The 13,682-nt window shown below is 34.6% G+C and overlaps 1 protein-coding gene across 2 annotated transcripts; it reads right to left on the minus strand.

The window, feature by feature from the left end:
- Positions 1-1,144: 1,144 nt before the first annotated feature.
- LOC130717222 (QWRF motif-containing protein 2) lies at positions 1,145-7,814 on the minus strand. 2 transcript variants are annotated; one of them, XM_057567369.1, is made up of 6 exons: positions 6,136-7,814; positions 5,248-5,367; positions 4,776-4,892; positions 4,607-4,696; positions 1,706-1,816; positions 1,145-1,612 (listed from the first exon to the last, which is right to left on the minus strand). In XM_057567369.1, the coding sequence occupies exons 1-6, from the start codon at positions 7,534-7,536 to the stop codon at positions 1,532-1,534; spliced, it is 1,920 nt and encodes a 639-aa protein (XP_057423352.1). In that variant the 5' UTR covers positions 7,537-7,814; the 3' UTR covers positions 1,145-1,531. The 2 variants fall into 2 exon arrangements, with proteins under 2 accessions (XP_057423352.1, XP_057423353.1); XM_057567370.1 differs by having other exon boundaries at positions 1,706-1,813; positions 6,136-7,813.
- Positions 7,815-13,682: the final 5,868 nt, after the last annotated feature.

The raw sequence follows: 13,682 nt of genomic DNA on the forward strand, positions 1-13,682 counted from the left end.
ACTCTGGCAGAGGAAAAATTAATTTCCACCGAATGGAAGACTGGAAGACTAAGAGTGGGGTAAGGCCTATTGAAGAAGACAGCACTGTTAGTGGGACCTCAACATTGTATTTTTTCATGTTTGGAGTGCCTTTGTGGCTTTTTGCTCTTTTTCACTGACAAGTCCCAATTAGAGCCTGTTCTTTTATTGTTGGAGTAACTTTGTGGGCTCATCACATTAACTCACATCTATTTGATTTATAAGTAGGTTGCTTTGCTCAATTCATGAAGTTTGAAATCGAATTCACTTTTTTAATAAAAGGTTGATTTTCTTAACTCAAATTAAGCCTGTCCTTTCAGGTTTCTACTCTTCTAAAGTGAGTTCTCAAAATATGTAATCACTATTAATAATTGTGATAAATTATTTTACCCTGATTCTTTCACTTCAGAGGAGGCAGATCCGTTATTGTTCTTTCGTGATTGATTGGCCTCATGCTTGGTACAATTGTCAAAAGTGGCATGTTTGACACTTTTAATTCATTGAAAAACATTGCTTGTAGTCTAAGTTAGATCACCAAAGACATTCACGTAAAATGCCTACATGTTTTTCTTTCCTCTTACCCTTCTTACTTTAAGGGGTGGAGGAACAATCTCTTTCTATCATTGTATGTACTTAGATATTTTAATTTCATCTTTTGGTTGCCAAGAAAAGCTTTACATACAAGGGGAAACTATCCTTGTGCCGAATTTGAACCCGCGACATGCTGGTGAATGGGATAAACCAACTAACTAAACCACTGGTGCTGCAGGGATTGGCATACCTAGTTTGATCATGTTCAAATGTAGACTGTGCATGTTTGATTTTCAATTAAAAACCACATTCACTGCATTGGAATTAGAAAACTTGCGTTACGAAGCACCAAATGTGAAAGCAACCCAAGACTTCCGGTGGCTTTCAGTTGGGTTCAACTAAATACCAGACATGAACTAAATTTTCATTTCTCACTTCAAACGTAAAAAATGGGTATTGCATAAGGGATAAATCTGAGCTGCATTTTTGCTACGCTATCACCAAACTATGTATCACTTATTTACATTGAAGATCATAAAAATACCTTCAATCACAGTGATTGCTAGAACTATCATGACTAAAGAATCAAAGCAAATGATCATAAACCAGGAATTCAAATGAAGATTAAGCCACAGACTACCTACTAAACAATGATTAGTTGATTACATATAGAGATATATACACAGACAGACACTTGCTTAAATTGTATACAGCTAGCTAGCTAACTAGTGAGAGAAAAGCCACCACTTTTTTCCTCTGTAACTTGTAATATTCAGACACAAAGACTATACTACACACTGAGAGACATACAAGACCACCACACAAACAGCTTTCAAAAATGTCAAAGGAAACACCAAAAACCAGCTATTAGCTCCATTCATTCCAAGCTTATTACCTTGTGTGTTATCTCCACCCTGTGGAAAATAAAAGGCTGGGAGTAGTGTTAGCATTTAGAGTGAGCAGTCAAATAAGATCAGTTCATCTACACACGTGTTGTCAGGGAGCTGGAAGTCGGTGCGCGAGAAAGTTGTAACATATGCGTTCTTAAGCTACAATCCTTGACCTGCCAGAATTTTGTTAAGACACACAATAGCAATAAGAAAAGTGTGATATATAAAATTAGTATGTGAGAAAGCTTTGGAGAAGAAATTGATACCTGCATGGCTCCTAGCGATGATAAAAAATCATTGCATTGTTCAAGCAAAAACCTTTCCTTTGAGGTCACCTTTAGGATTTCCGCCACCAAGCAATTAGTTTCTTCCACCTGCTACAAACTCATGAATTCAGATATAGTCCTCGAAGCGGAAATAGGCACTTCCCATGAGTGGAACCATACAATTTCAAAATATATGAAGGAACCATACAATCCGCCATGAGAGCAAATATGCACATATCGTTGTATACAAAAGAACGATGCACCAATAATTTAAAAAATGAGTTTGAAGATTCAATCCAGGCTTTGAAAGTGCAATTGCCAAGCCCCATTTGAATTCTGATAATTCAACTATTTTTTTCTTTTAAGTTATGAATATTCACTTGGAACTATCCCAAAGGAAGAAGTAGAGCTTAAAGAAAACAGAAGTAGAGATTGACAGGTAACGCGGCAAGACATTGAATACTATAAGGTGCTTCCACTCACATATATGGCTAGTAGCTAAAATGTATAAGAAAAGTTGTCAAATATTAAATATAACTTTTTTGAACAAAAAAATGTCACAACTCTTGATTATTGTGTATAAGCCAGATGTGTCTATGTCGCGAAGCCTATGTACAGATAGGGAAGAATATATACTTGTAAAATGATATTCTTAGAATGTACGAAAAATATAACAAATTAATTGGATTGTATCAGAGTGATTTAAAATATCTTAGACTTAGAATATCTCTAAGGACTGGTTTCCATTTTCCTTGGATATCATGATTTGTTTCCTTAACTAATTAGGATTAGGAGTATAGTAATTATCATGATTAGTTTTCTTACTAAATTAGGATTCAGAGTCTAGTATTTAGTATAAATGTCAACAGACTGTGAAATAGAGCATTTAATGCTCTTAATTAGCAGTTATATTTTTGTCTGTATATAATTATGTTGTTTCCTGTTTGTACTTAGTTTATTTTAGGTAGTTTCTTATTTCCATTCATTCTCCTTAATTCTCTCTTTAGTCAAGGATTTCCTTCTTTGACTTTGATCAATCACATTATGTAATTTCCTCTATAAGAAGAGGAATCCCTGTACAGTTTTTCATATCAATAATATTACCAAATATTTCAACTATAAATAATGGTTAGTGGTTAGTCTGTAGTTTAATATCAAACCATAATTGTAATTTAAAGTCTTTATTTGCTCTCTACCCTCCTTCCTTATCTAAATCCTATAACTACAACATGATATTAGAGCATTCCCATCATTTGTGACCTGTCTTGTCACCATTCTGTTGTCGAGTTCTCTAAAATCTAGTACTCTAATACTAAGTCATTATCTCCATGATTCTTTTCTTCTCATCGCACAGATTTCGGCCCCTATTTCCTTTTCAAATTCTCTTTTTGTTGGTGGGCTTTTCTATCTGTCGCTTTCATAACCTATCTCAGAAGCCTTACACTCATTGTCTTGCCATTCCATCCAGCAACCTCTGACTATTTCAAATAAAGTTTGAACCCAGATATCCCAAAGGCACCCCCAAAAAATCCCAGATGAAGTTTAGAAGCCTCACTAGTCACTATCCTATATAAAGTTTAACCATTGGCAATCCCAAATCCAACCTGACCTTGACTATCCCAGATGCAGCTTGGCCTCGACAATTCCAAAGTAGTGATGAATTAGCTATGCACATATCATCCTTCCATTGTCAACCACGGCAATGCTGATTCCTACTATCTCATCAATAAGTCATGCTGTAATGAATTATATATGGATGTGATGGGCACCAACCTCAACTTTAATTTCAATTTATTTGCTTGGATATCCTAAATTTTATTGTTTTGTAAAGCTTCCGAAGGCTGTGCTCGGTGGATTTGGGATAAGTTTTCGTTCTTGTTTATAATTTTGTACCAGGAAATTTTCGTTGATGATCATTATAGCGAGGCTCTTCTTCCCTAGTTATGCAACATCTCAACCAGCTACTATTTAGGTTGATGATTATTCTAATGATGCTCATCTATCTGACACCTCCAACATCCTTGAGTTGCCTTTCCAGCATGTCTTGTGAAGTCCACATTATATTTTTCTTTTTAAGGGTTTATCTGTAACAAGCTTAAAGTTGTAAGCTTTAGCTTGAGAAGAAATGTTAGAATATATAAAAAGTATCGCATACTATTTGGGTTGTAATATCCTAATTTATCTCTTAGGTTTTGTTTCGATATTTTTTCCATTATTTCTATCCTTATTAAATTAGGATTAAGAATCTGGTAATAGTATGAATAAGAATTAGTCTGTCTATTGTATAAGATCAACCTATAATAGCAATTCAAAACCTTTATTCATCCTCTTCCCTCCTTCCTTATCTAACACCTTATAACTACAACAAATATCACACACTAACGAACGCATAGAACACCTGAATCATTATGAGTTTAAGACATCAAGATCATGGACAATATTTTGTGTCCAGCAGCCCAACTATTGACCCTTAAGATTTTATACTTTCTGCATTTTTGGCATATTCTTTTTAAACATCAATTTGAATCAAAACTCTATAAATGGTAAGATGGACATAAATGAGGTAAAAGGGGATAGAAAACCAACAAGTTTCTAGACCACCACATAGCTAATTTTGGCTCTATTCAAAAGAAATTAAAGCCCAAGGATCTTGTCTTCAAAAAATAACTACAATCAAATAATGGTAGAATGGCTTCAACTGGCATGACAAAATGTGAACCTGAGACTGAACCAACCATTCTAAGTATTACTTCCAAATTAAATACCAACCATCAAACAAAAGTTTGGACAATAAAATTATAGACATCTTGGTTTCATGCAGATGCTACACAGCTAAGGTGTCAACTAAACTAACATGCACCTTACAAAAAAATGCATATGCAGAAGATATTAAAAAGACACCTTTGATGAAAGAGTGTATATTGAGGATGCCATTGCCTGCATCACATCAACTGCTGACCGCAAAGCATCCTTTAGATTTGGAACATCAGCCTGATAAAATATAATGGTTTAATATTTGACAGACTATCTTAAAATAGTATGAAGCATCTAAAAAAAAATTAGCACATACTGTTGCTTTTTCAACGACCGGAAGACGCAGGGTACTGGCCCTCAAAGCTTCAGTTGCTCCAAGCAAAGAACTGGTGTGATCTCTATCTAGAAGCGCCCATTCTTCCAAATAAGAAATCTATGACCAACCACAATAAACTTCAATCACGATAAATAATGGTAATGAAATAATTAGCATAATGATCATACACATTGTTGATTATGGCTCTAGTGTAAAAGTGAAATTAAATCCTAATTAATTTAAGTGTATGTGCGTGCTTGGAAGTAATGTACTGAATTGCCAAAATTTTATTGAATGGTAGACTTTGCATCAAGATGTAATCAAGCACATCAGCCGGCATGAAGTATTTAATAAAACAAAAGCAAGTTTTCAGAAAACAATTTAATTTTTTTGAAGCTTATCAGCTCCCATGAGCTACATTCATTGCATAAGTAAGAGGCATTATTTTAACATTGAAAGCTCTGAATCATACCTGCCCCTTTAGGATGGAGGTTAGCTTCAACTTTTGCCTCAGCAATAACAGCTTGATTCTTTTAAGTATGACTGAATGCCGAAGCTCGGAAATAGTTACCCATGCATTCCACAAATGTCTCTGGTAAAATGAAAATCATTTAGTTTAGCCTACAGTACATACATTACCACGTGGTAGTATTGTTATCCACCAATAGTGTAGCCATTGTCATTCTAATTAATTGTAGAAGTATTCTACTTCACAACACATGAAATTAGATGTGCAGGTGCAATCTTTTTAAAGTATCTGACTGCCTCTCAAGATAAACAGTTCAGAACATTGTCAGCATAATGCAAACCTAGGTAAGCATGAATGAAATTTCTGAATGTCACTAAGACAAATATATATCTAGAGCCTATAAAGTGATGTAAAAAGTCTCCAAATTGTCAACTTCATTAGACACCTGACTAAAGGTCTACATGATAGATACTATGTCAATCTGTACATCCACATTTTCTAGACTAAGATAATAAATCCAAGAAGTGCAAAATCAATTTCATCATCCTAGTCATCTGAGTTCTAAAACCTCTCATAGTTCCTTGAAAACGAGACATCGCCAATTCACCATTCATCGTTCACCTCAAGACCTTAGCAGCCTAGATTTCTAGCACAGGATTTCTCAAATGTAGTTTGTTAGCGCATTCCCAAGCACATCATATTGAATGTCCCAAGTGCGACGAAGAAGATCCTCTTAATCTTAGACCATTCCACAAGATACACTACAATTTACTAGCACTCAATGACTCAATTACTAAACAAAACATATCAGTTCGAGATATTCAATCAATTACAAGTAAAAAGGAGGCATAATATAGAATATGGTGTGATTAAATACATGTATAGCCATACCTCTGCATTCAGCTTCTGCACCATAAATGTAGCATCTGCCCTTGCATTAACAAACCGCCATTGAGCATACCGGTTATACAGAAGCCTCAAGGCATGTGCATCAAATATTCGATCTTCCCCTATCTTCCCTCTCCGCACATCAGCAGAGAAGCTAAGAATTGAAGGTGTGTTACTAGAACCACTATTGATAGAGCTAGCAACTGCACTCCTCACCCTAGCAGGGCTAGAAAACCCCCTTGATGGTGATGATGATGCAGATGCCCAAAGTTTACTCGGCGAAGCAGGGCGCGCGTTTCCCCTAATCGGAGAAGCCATGGTTCGAGGGGACAACATCGGACCATCAGAGTTATACCTTTTCAATGGAACATTCTTTGATGAGATAGAGCTTCTCGAAGCAGGGCTGGTCGACAAGGGAGAACCAGGGTCCTGCAAGCGGCGCAGGCGGCTATTAGTTTCCTGCCAAAACCTGGCAGACACAACAATGCCACGAGGCTCCCTTGAAGCCTTAGAAGCCCCAACACAGTCTTGTGCACCTGAAGTGCTACCAGAGGAAACACTATCAGTATCAGAAGCAGTGAGATCACAAGGCAAACAAGGCTCACTATTGAGTTGAGCTTGAGCTTGAGAAGCACCCTTAAGCAACTCAGCTTTGCCCAAATCAAAACTCATACCCCTTAACCCATCAAAAGAAGCCCTTCTTCCACCACCACCACTCTTCATCTCCATAGACTGCTGCAACGCACGTGCCACTTTCCCCAATCCATTCCCAACAACAACCCTCTTCTTATCCCCATCACCACCACCACCACTGCAATCCACACTCCTGGAGAGGCTATTAGCCTGCCGGGACCTCCCCGGCCACCGATGCTGATCCGCCGGACGAGAATTCTCAGACTTCTCTCCCTGATCCCCTCCTTTCCCAGCAACCAAAGACGCCCTCCGCCGCTCCGGCGTCGCCGCCTTCGCCTTACTCTTGCTAATGGGTAGCGAAAAAGCCTCTCCCTGAAACGAAACGGACAAGCTCCGAGTGGAAGTCACCAGAAGCTTCGTTGCCTCAGGAACTGGAGTAATGGGTCGGATTCTCCGGCGGTCCACCGATTGCGAGCGCTTTTGAGCAAGTGGGGTTGCGGAATTGGTGGAGTGTGAGAGAAGAGGGGATGGAAATCGCCGTGAAGAAGAAGAGGTTGTCGTTGTTGTCGTCGTTGTTGTAGAAGAAGAAGACGTCGTTGTTGTTGTTGTTGAAGGTGAAGGTGAAGGTGAAGGAGACATGTACCTGGAAGAAACTTGCCTCCCTTTACCTCTTCTGGGTATGCTGCCGCCATTGTTGCTCTCTGAAGGTATTTGCTGTTGTTGTTGCTGCCGTGAGGAGCTCAATGGGTGTTCAGAAATGGCAGCCACCATTATAGGAGCTTGAGAAAAGGTGGAAACTTTTCCCTCACATTGCAACCGTGAGACACGAAAACGCGAGAATCTGAGGTTTAGCCATGGGGGAGAGGTGCAGATCAAGAGGTTGGATAATGGGTAGGCTCCAGATTCAGCATTTCAGAGGAACAGTGAGAGACACAGCGCTTCAGGTTTCAGAGAGAGAGAGAGAGAGAGAAAGTGAAGTAGGTGAAAAAAAAATTGAAACAAAAAAAGAAATAAAATGAAGAAAATTGAGTGAGACTTTGGGTTTTGGTTTTGGTTTCGATTTTGGTGAATCTTTGGAGGAACGTTATGTTGTGTTAATTTAGTTTATGATGCTTTATTATTTTGCTAAGCTTTGTTTATTATCATTCTTTTTCTTTCCCACACTCAAAATGCAATTTTATGCTATAACTTTTAACTTTCATTTAATGAAATAAAAGAAAGTTTGAGTGAGTTCAGCTCAAGTTAATATTATGAGTCAGGACGTGTTTTAAGGACTATGGATCACTTATAAAGGTATATATAGCTAAATCGCTTAATAGCACAACTCTCACATAAATAATAGAAATTGGACACACAACATTTTGAGATGAAATGATTCAACATTGCAATAGAGTAAAGATGCTTCTATAAGTTGTTATAATAAGCTATATTGCGAGGGTGTAAATTTTTAGTTACCATTCACTTCAAAGTAAGGGAAAGAACAAGAATATACCCTATCGTTTTCACTTAAAGGGAAGGGAAATTTTTATATTGCAAAATGTTACTCTTCAAGAAGAAATAAAATACAAAATAAAGTAAGGCCACCTTTATTCAACATTTCTTTTGATGCAAATTCGTATTTGGATCTAATATTTAGTTTGATTTCAAAAAAAATTATTTAATTTTGAATGGAATTGATAAAAGTAAAGTAAAAGTGAACCGATTTAGGTTTTGGTATATTTATGAGAAAAACTATTTCAGGGTTTATGAAATCTATCTGTAAAATTAAAAAATTGATTACTTCCACATAAATGTATGATGTATGTTTTGTAGAGCTACAGCCAATTATGAAATAAAATATCCAAACACCAAAAATTTGATTTTGCCAAGGAAAATCAATTCTAATACTTATAAACGAACATGAAAATATTCTACTAGTAACTTCTTCTACAATTATTATGTTTCAACATGAAAAACTATTGAGTTTCCAAACAAATCTAAAATAAGGGCAATGCTCCAATACCCTTGAAAATGAGAGAATTGGGTACCTTTCATTTCATTATTTATATTTAAAAACTTATTAGTACTTTTAAAAAAAATTATAAAATAAATCATGGAAAATTAAAGTAAATTGTATGAAACCTCTTTTTTCCTACTTACCAAAAAAAAATTGTATGAAACCTTTTCATTTTGAGTGGATATCAAAGAAATTGCCCCTATCGTTTACTTCTATAAATGTTAAATGTACTTTTCTCCGCTATGTGTTTGTTTAGTAACTTGGTAAATTTGCATATTAGAAGACATGGTTCTGAAAAAAAAAACAGAAAAGAAAATACTTCTAATAGATTTTATAGGGGGGAAGTGAATCTAGAAAGTTTAAATATAATACTAGGTGACCCCTAATGTGGACTAACCTGCTATAATAGGTCAACACAACTTTTTTTAAAGAAATTTAATACATAATAAATTTTTAATGATATTTTTTCTTTAAAAAATAATGTGTTGACCTGCTATACCCAGTCAAAATAGGTGGTGTAAAATTACACCACCTAAAATTGGTGCATATTAGGTTCACCAATAATACTAACGATGCTATAAGAATATTTGTAATGAGAAGTTCTTAACGAGTTATGATATATACACACTTCTCCACTTCTTTTCCACCATATTTTCTATATATTTCTCTTTTTTCTATCAATTATATCACTCATCACATCTTTACTTTCTCTCTCATTTCTTTCTATCTCTCTCTTCTTTCACCTCTCCACACCTCAAAAATGAGGTGTGAAGATATAATTATTCGCTCTTAACTAGTTAATCCTCCATATGAATATGGGCTCCATACTAGTTCATATAACGAAAAGAAACCCTTAAAGAGATACATAATTAGTCCTTTTTTATATATATAATGAATTGAGTTCAAACTCTTATGAATGCAAAATTTATTTTAAGATATGCAATTTTATTTTAAATTTTAAACGGTAAATATTATAAAATTTCCTTTTTTGAGTTTTCAATTTTCTAATATATATTTTAATTTTCTGAACATCTATATTTTTTTAGTGGAGGATAATCACTGTTGATAGTGGAGGATATTCTAGTTTCAAAAAAATAAAAATTAAGGCATATGTAAAAAACAATTTGACGTTTTTGTTTGTACTACTTACGATTATATTTTACTTGAACGCATAAATGATAATAAAAAAAGTAAACCTGTTTTGGGTAATTGAGATTCAATCAATCATTCTCAGATTACCTTCACAGGGTTAGTGCCTAACCCATTACCCATCTCTTTCATAAACAGATCACATTGCATCAATTTGTGTTTTTATTAGAGGTTTTGGAAAATGGTCATACTTTCATGTGGTTCTTACTTCAGCTAGTAGCTTGGCATCTCTTAAGTCTTAACAATATTTGGTAGGAAAGTTTTGAAAAGAAAGAAAGCAAGTTGGCTATGTCTTTAGTCTTAACATGATCATATATTTCTTTAACTTTTTTCTTCTATTTCCTTCTTACCAAACATAACATTAATGTTGTTCCCTACAAGTCTTCAACTAATTAAGCTAATGTCATAAATGATGTTTTCAACTAAAAAGTCCATAGATAAAGAAAAAACAAAAGTTACATATATAGTACCCACGGATTATTCATAATATGTGGTACTTTGCACAATATTTCCTTATTAGTCTTTATATCTCATGACTTGAGCATTGACTATTGCATAGGTAGCTTGTTAAATTAGTCACCCGTCCTTCTGTACAATCATAATTTCACAAAATTGTAATGTGTGTCAACCATGGGGATGATTGGTGTTTAGTAATATATGTTTGAATCCCTTAAAATGAAATTTTAGATTCCAGTTCTGTTGAAAAGAAAAAAACTCATTGGGGGAATTAGTCCATTATATGTTATGTGGATAATTCAACTCGAACACAGTTCATATCGAGAATATCTACGTTAAAAATATGTTTGACCATGAGCAGTGGCGGAACCAAGGGGGCTTGGCCATGCCATAGTCACCCTCAAAATTATACTTTTCTTTTTATACCAAAATTATACATGTACAATACCACCCTCTTTAGGCTTAGCATCACCTTCTTCAGAAGCTTGCGTCCGCCACTGATCATGAGCACTAGTGGAGCTCATTTCTTCCTTTCACATTGAGCACCTCATAAAATGCAATCTCAATTTCTAATACATCACTCTAAATGTATTTCTCTTTCACATGTTGAGAAATACTTATTCAGCCGTATAAGTACTTCACAAACAAGAATATATACAGAAATTGCCACTGTGATATGTTCACGTGTATGTATATATATTATATAATAATGTATAAACAAAGATTTGCCTCCTTCAATTAGTGACGTGAGATAGATAGATTACTTCATTGGGAAAGAGATGAATGAGCTAACCTTATGAAAGGGAGCTCTAAAGCAAATACAGTGGTTGATGATGTTATCAATGAGAAATGCCTAAAAAGCTTAGACATTATCAACCAGAAAGGCAATGCTGTTGCTTAATTGTGATTTTTGCAAGCTAAGCTATAATCAATAAATTATAATAGCTAGATTAAGATGCCACATCTCTTTCTGTCCCTCTCCATCTACAATACTCATTATTGCAGCCTTTGAACGCTTCATCTTGTTAATTTCTTAACATCAGGGTTCTATTCTCTGTTTTCTCCAACCTATGGTTCTCCTCTAGCTTTCTTATTCTTTATGTATGTCATGTCCAACGAATTTCATTAATTTTTCCCAACAATGTTTTTCATTTAAATAAACAAGAAAATAATTTTAAACTTGAGAATTGCTATTAGTTATGAAATATCTTCACAAGAAATGCAAGAACTAGTTATCTAGCTGGTTGGAGAAAATTTCAAGGTCCCACTACCACTAAAAGGGTGAATTTGATTGGATGCAGTTTTCTTCAGTTGATTTCTTGCTTAAGTTCATTTGTAATAAATATCATTTCTCTTACAACATTCAACTTTATGGCTAACACACCAATTCCTTACCCAGGAGTAATTATATTACAGTCAATAAAATTCACATTTTGTTAGAGTTAACTCTTTTAACAGGAATTTTATCCATACGTAAAACTTAAACTTGTGACGTTACTTAAACAAAATTAAATATGTTAGTAAAGTGTAAACAGATATAAAATCTCCTAAATATTTGAAAATTTCTTTTTTCTTTTCCTTCCCATCCCTCTAATCTAATGTCCTTGCTTGTAGTTTGTTGTGAAAGCATCTTGTGCTTTATATATATTCAAGATAGTGACTATTTCCTAGGCTGACGGCGTAGTTTACTCATTATTTAATTTAGGCTCGATTAAAATCAATATTTTCTGTTGTCACAGACTCACAGTAACTCTCAGTGAAAATTACTGTGAGCAATATGCAATTAAAATACAATATTTGAAGATTCTGAACTTCTAAAGCAACGGTTTGATAAGAACAAATTAATAATCTAAGGAACTGCATAAAATTCCAAATCTTGATCAATATTGAAGTAGTATAGTCTAGTGTGTGCTATAGAGTGTAATAATGTGGTATCACAGACAATAATTACTTTAACCACTGCCCAGGCCTAGCCATCGATCTCAATCCAAAATAATACATGGCGGTTGGTTGAATTCTCTTTTTTCTTGGTTGTAATGAGCTATTATTAGTTAGAACGACATAAATATCCACCACAGCAGTTGAATTCTATAATGGAGTGATTACAATTTCAAAAAATATAATGGAGTGATTACATGTAATGATCCAATCGACATATATAATAGCAGGTTTTTAACCACAGCAAACATCAGCAAAACCGCCGTTAAATTGTCAATTGGATGTCAACCAAAACGATATGTCTTGAGAATCATTTTCATTTTATAATTGTTTCTAAAATCTGAATAAAAACTTCTATGAATAATTCATTGAATTTAATTTCCCGTTCAGCATCAGAAATCAAAAGATATTACTGCATTGTTTGATTAAATAAATTATCCATGACAAATGTATCCTGGAATGATGAGAATCGAAAGGCATCATATGCTGGAGGCAATGTAACTTAAGGTACACTCATAATGGAATAATTGGTTAAAAGTAAACACCAACTCAAAGATATCAGTTAATAAGGCACTATTTAACTTTGCTTCAGAAGCGATTATGGGCTTAAGGAAATAATATAGCCCCTGCCACATTCCTTTCCAACTTTGCTTATCCTTTCCACCTCAACCCCACAAAGGAAAGTGTGTGAATATTTATAAACAGAGAAAGAAAAAAAAAACGTGAAACGCAACTTTAGCCTCAGTTGGTGGAGTATTGGCGGCTATATATTCAGCATGCTCTAAAATGTGGTTATTATTATATTGCTTAGGGGGTTAATAAACCTTGAAGCCAAAGATTCAAGATTCTTCTTGATACTTGATTTGTTGAGTTAAAGCTTTGAGTACTCAAAGAACCCCATTTTATGCAATTTCTTATTTTATGGCTCAAGTCAATCATTGACATTGTAATACTCATTCTTCTAACCTTAAAGGATGAATACAGTATACATCACTTGGCAATCATTATTTTAACTCTTATTTTGAAGAACTTTGTATACTTTATTCAAATAATATGTAGTAATTTTGGTATAATTCTTGTGAGGAAAAAGATATCACGAAAATGACAGCTTGCTTGTGTAACGAAATATTCTTTTCAAAGGTTATGATGCATTGATCCATTTAAGAGGTCACCTCTTGGTAGCGTTGCTTTTTATCTTATATATCAGGCAACACTGTAACAAAGACATATATACTCAATCATTCATTCCATTTCTATATGCTTAACGGCTGAATGTAAACACACTTCAAAGAAAACAAGGAATAAGGTAGCTTGAGACATCATTTGGATCTAATTCTTTTACCCTTTATTCAAGTTTCAGAAATTGAGGTTATCACTC

Source organism: Lotus japonicus, chromosome 5, assembly GCF_012489685.1.
Source record: "Lotus japonicus ecotype B-129 chromosome 5, LjGifu_v1.2".
NCBI classification, from domain to species: domain Eukaryota; kingdom Viridiplantae; phylum Streptophyta; class Magnoliopsida; order Fabales; family Fabaceae; genus Lotus; species Lotus japonicus.

What these genes read in the sequence shown, in the direction of transcription:
- LOC130717222 (XM_057567369.1), bottom strand. Translation starts at nt 7,536, where the DNA reads ATGGTGGCTGCCATTTCTGAACACCCATTGAGCTCCTCACGGCAGCAA. An exon ending in CCTCCATCCTAAAGGGGCAG is followed by an intron (nt 4,893 to 5,247) that starts GTATGATTCAGA and finishes GGTTGGTCATAG; the next exon opens with ATTTCTTATTTGGAAGAATG. An exon ending in TATACACTCTTTCATCAAAG is followed by an intron (nt 1,817 to 4,606) that starts GTGTCTTTTTAA and finishes ATGAGTTTGTAG; the next exon opens with CAGGTGGAAGAAACTAATTG.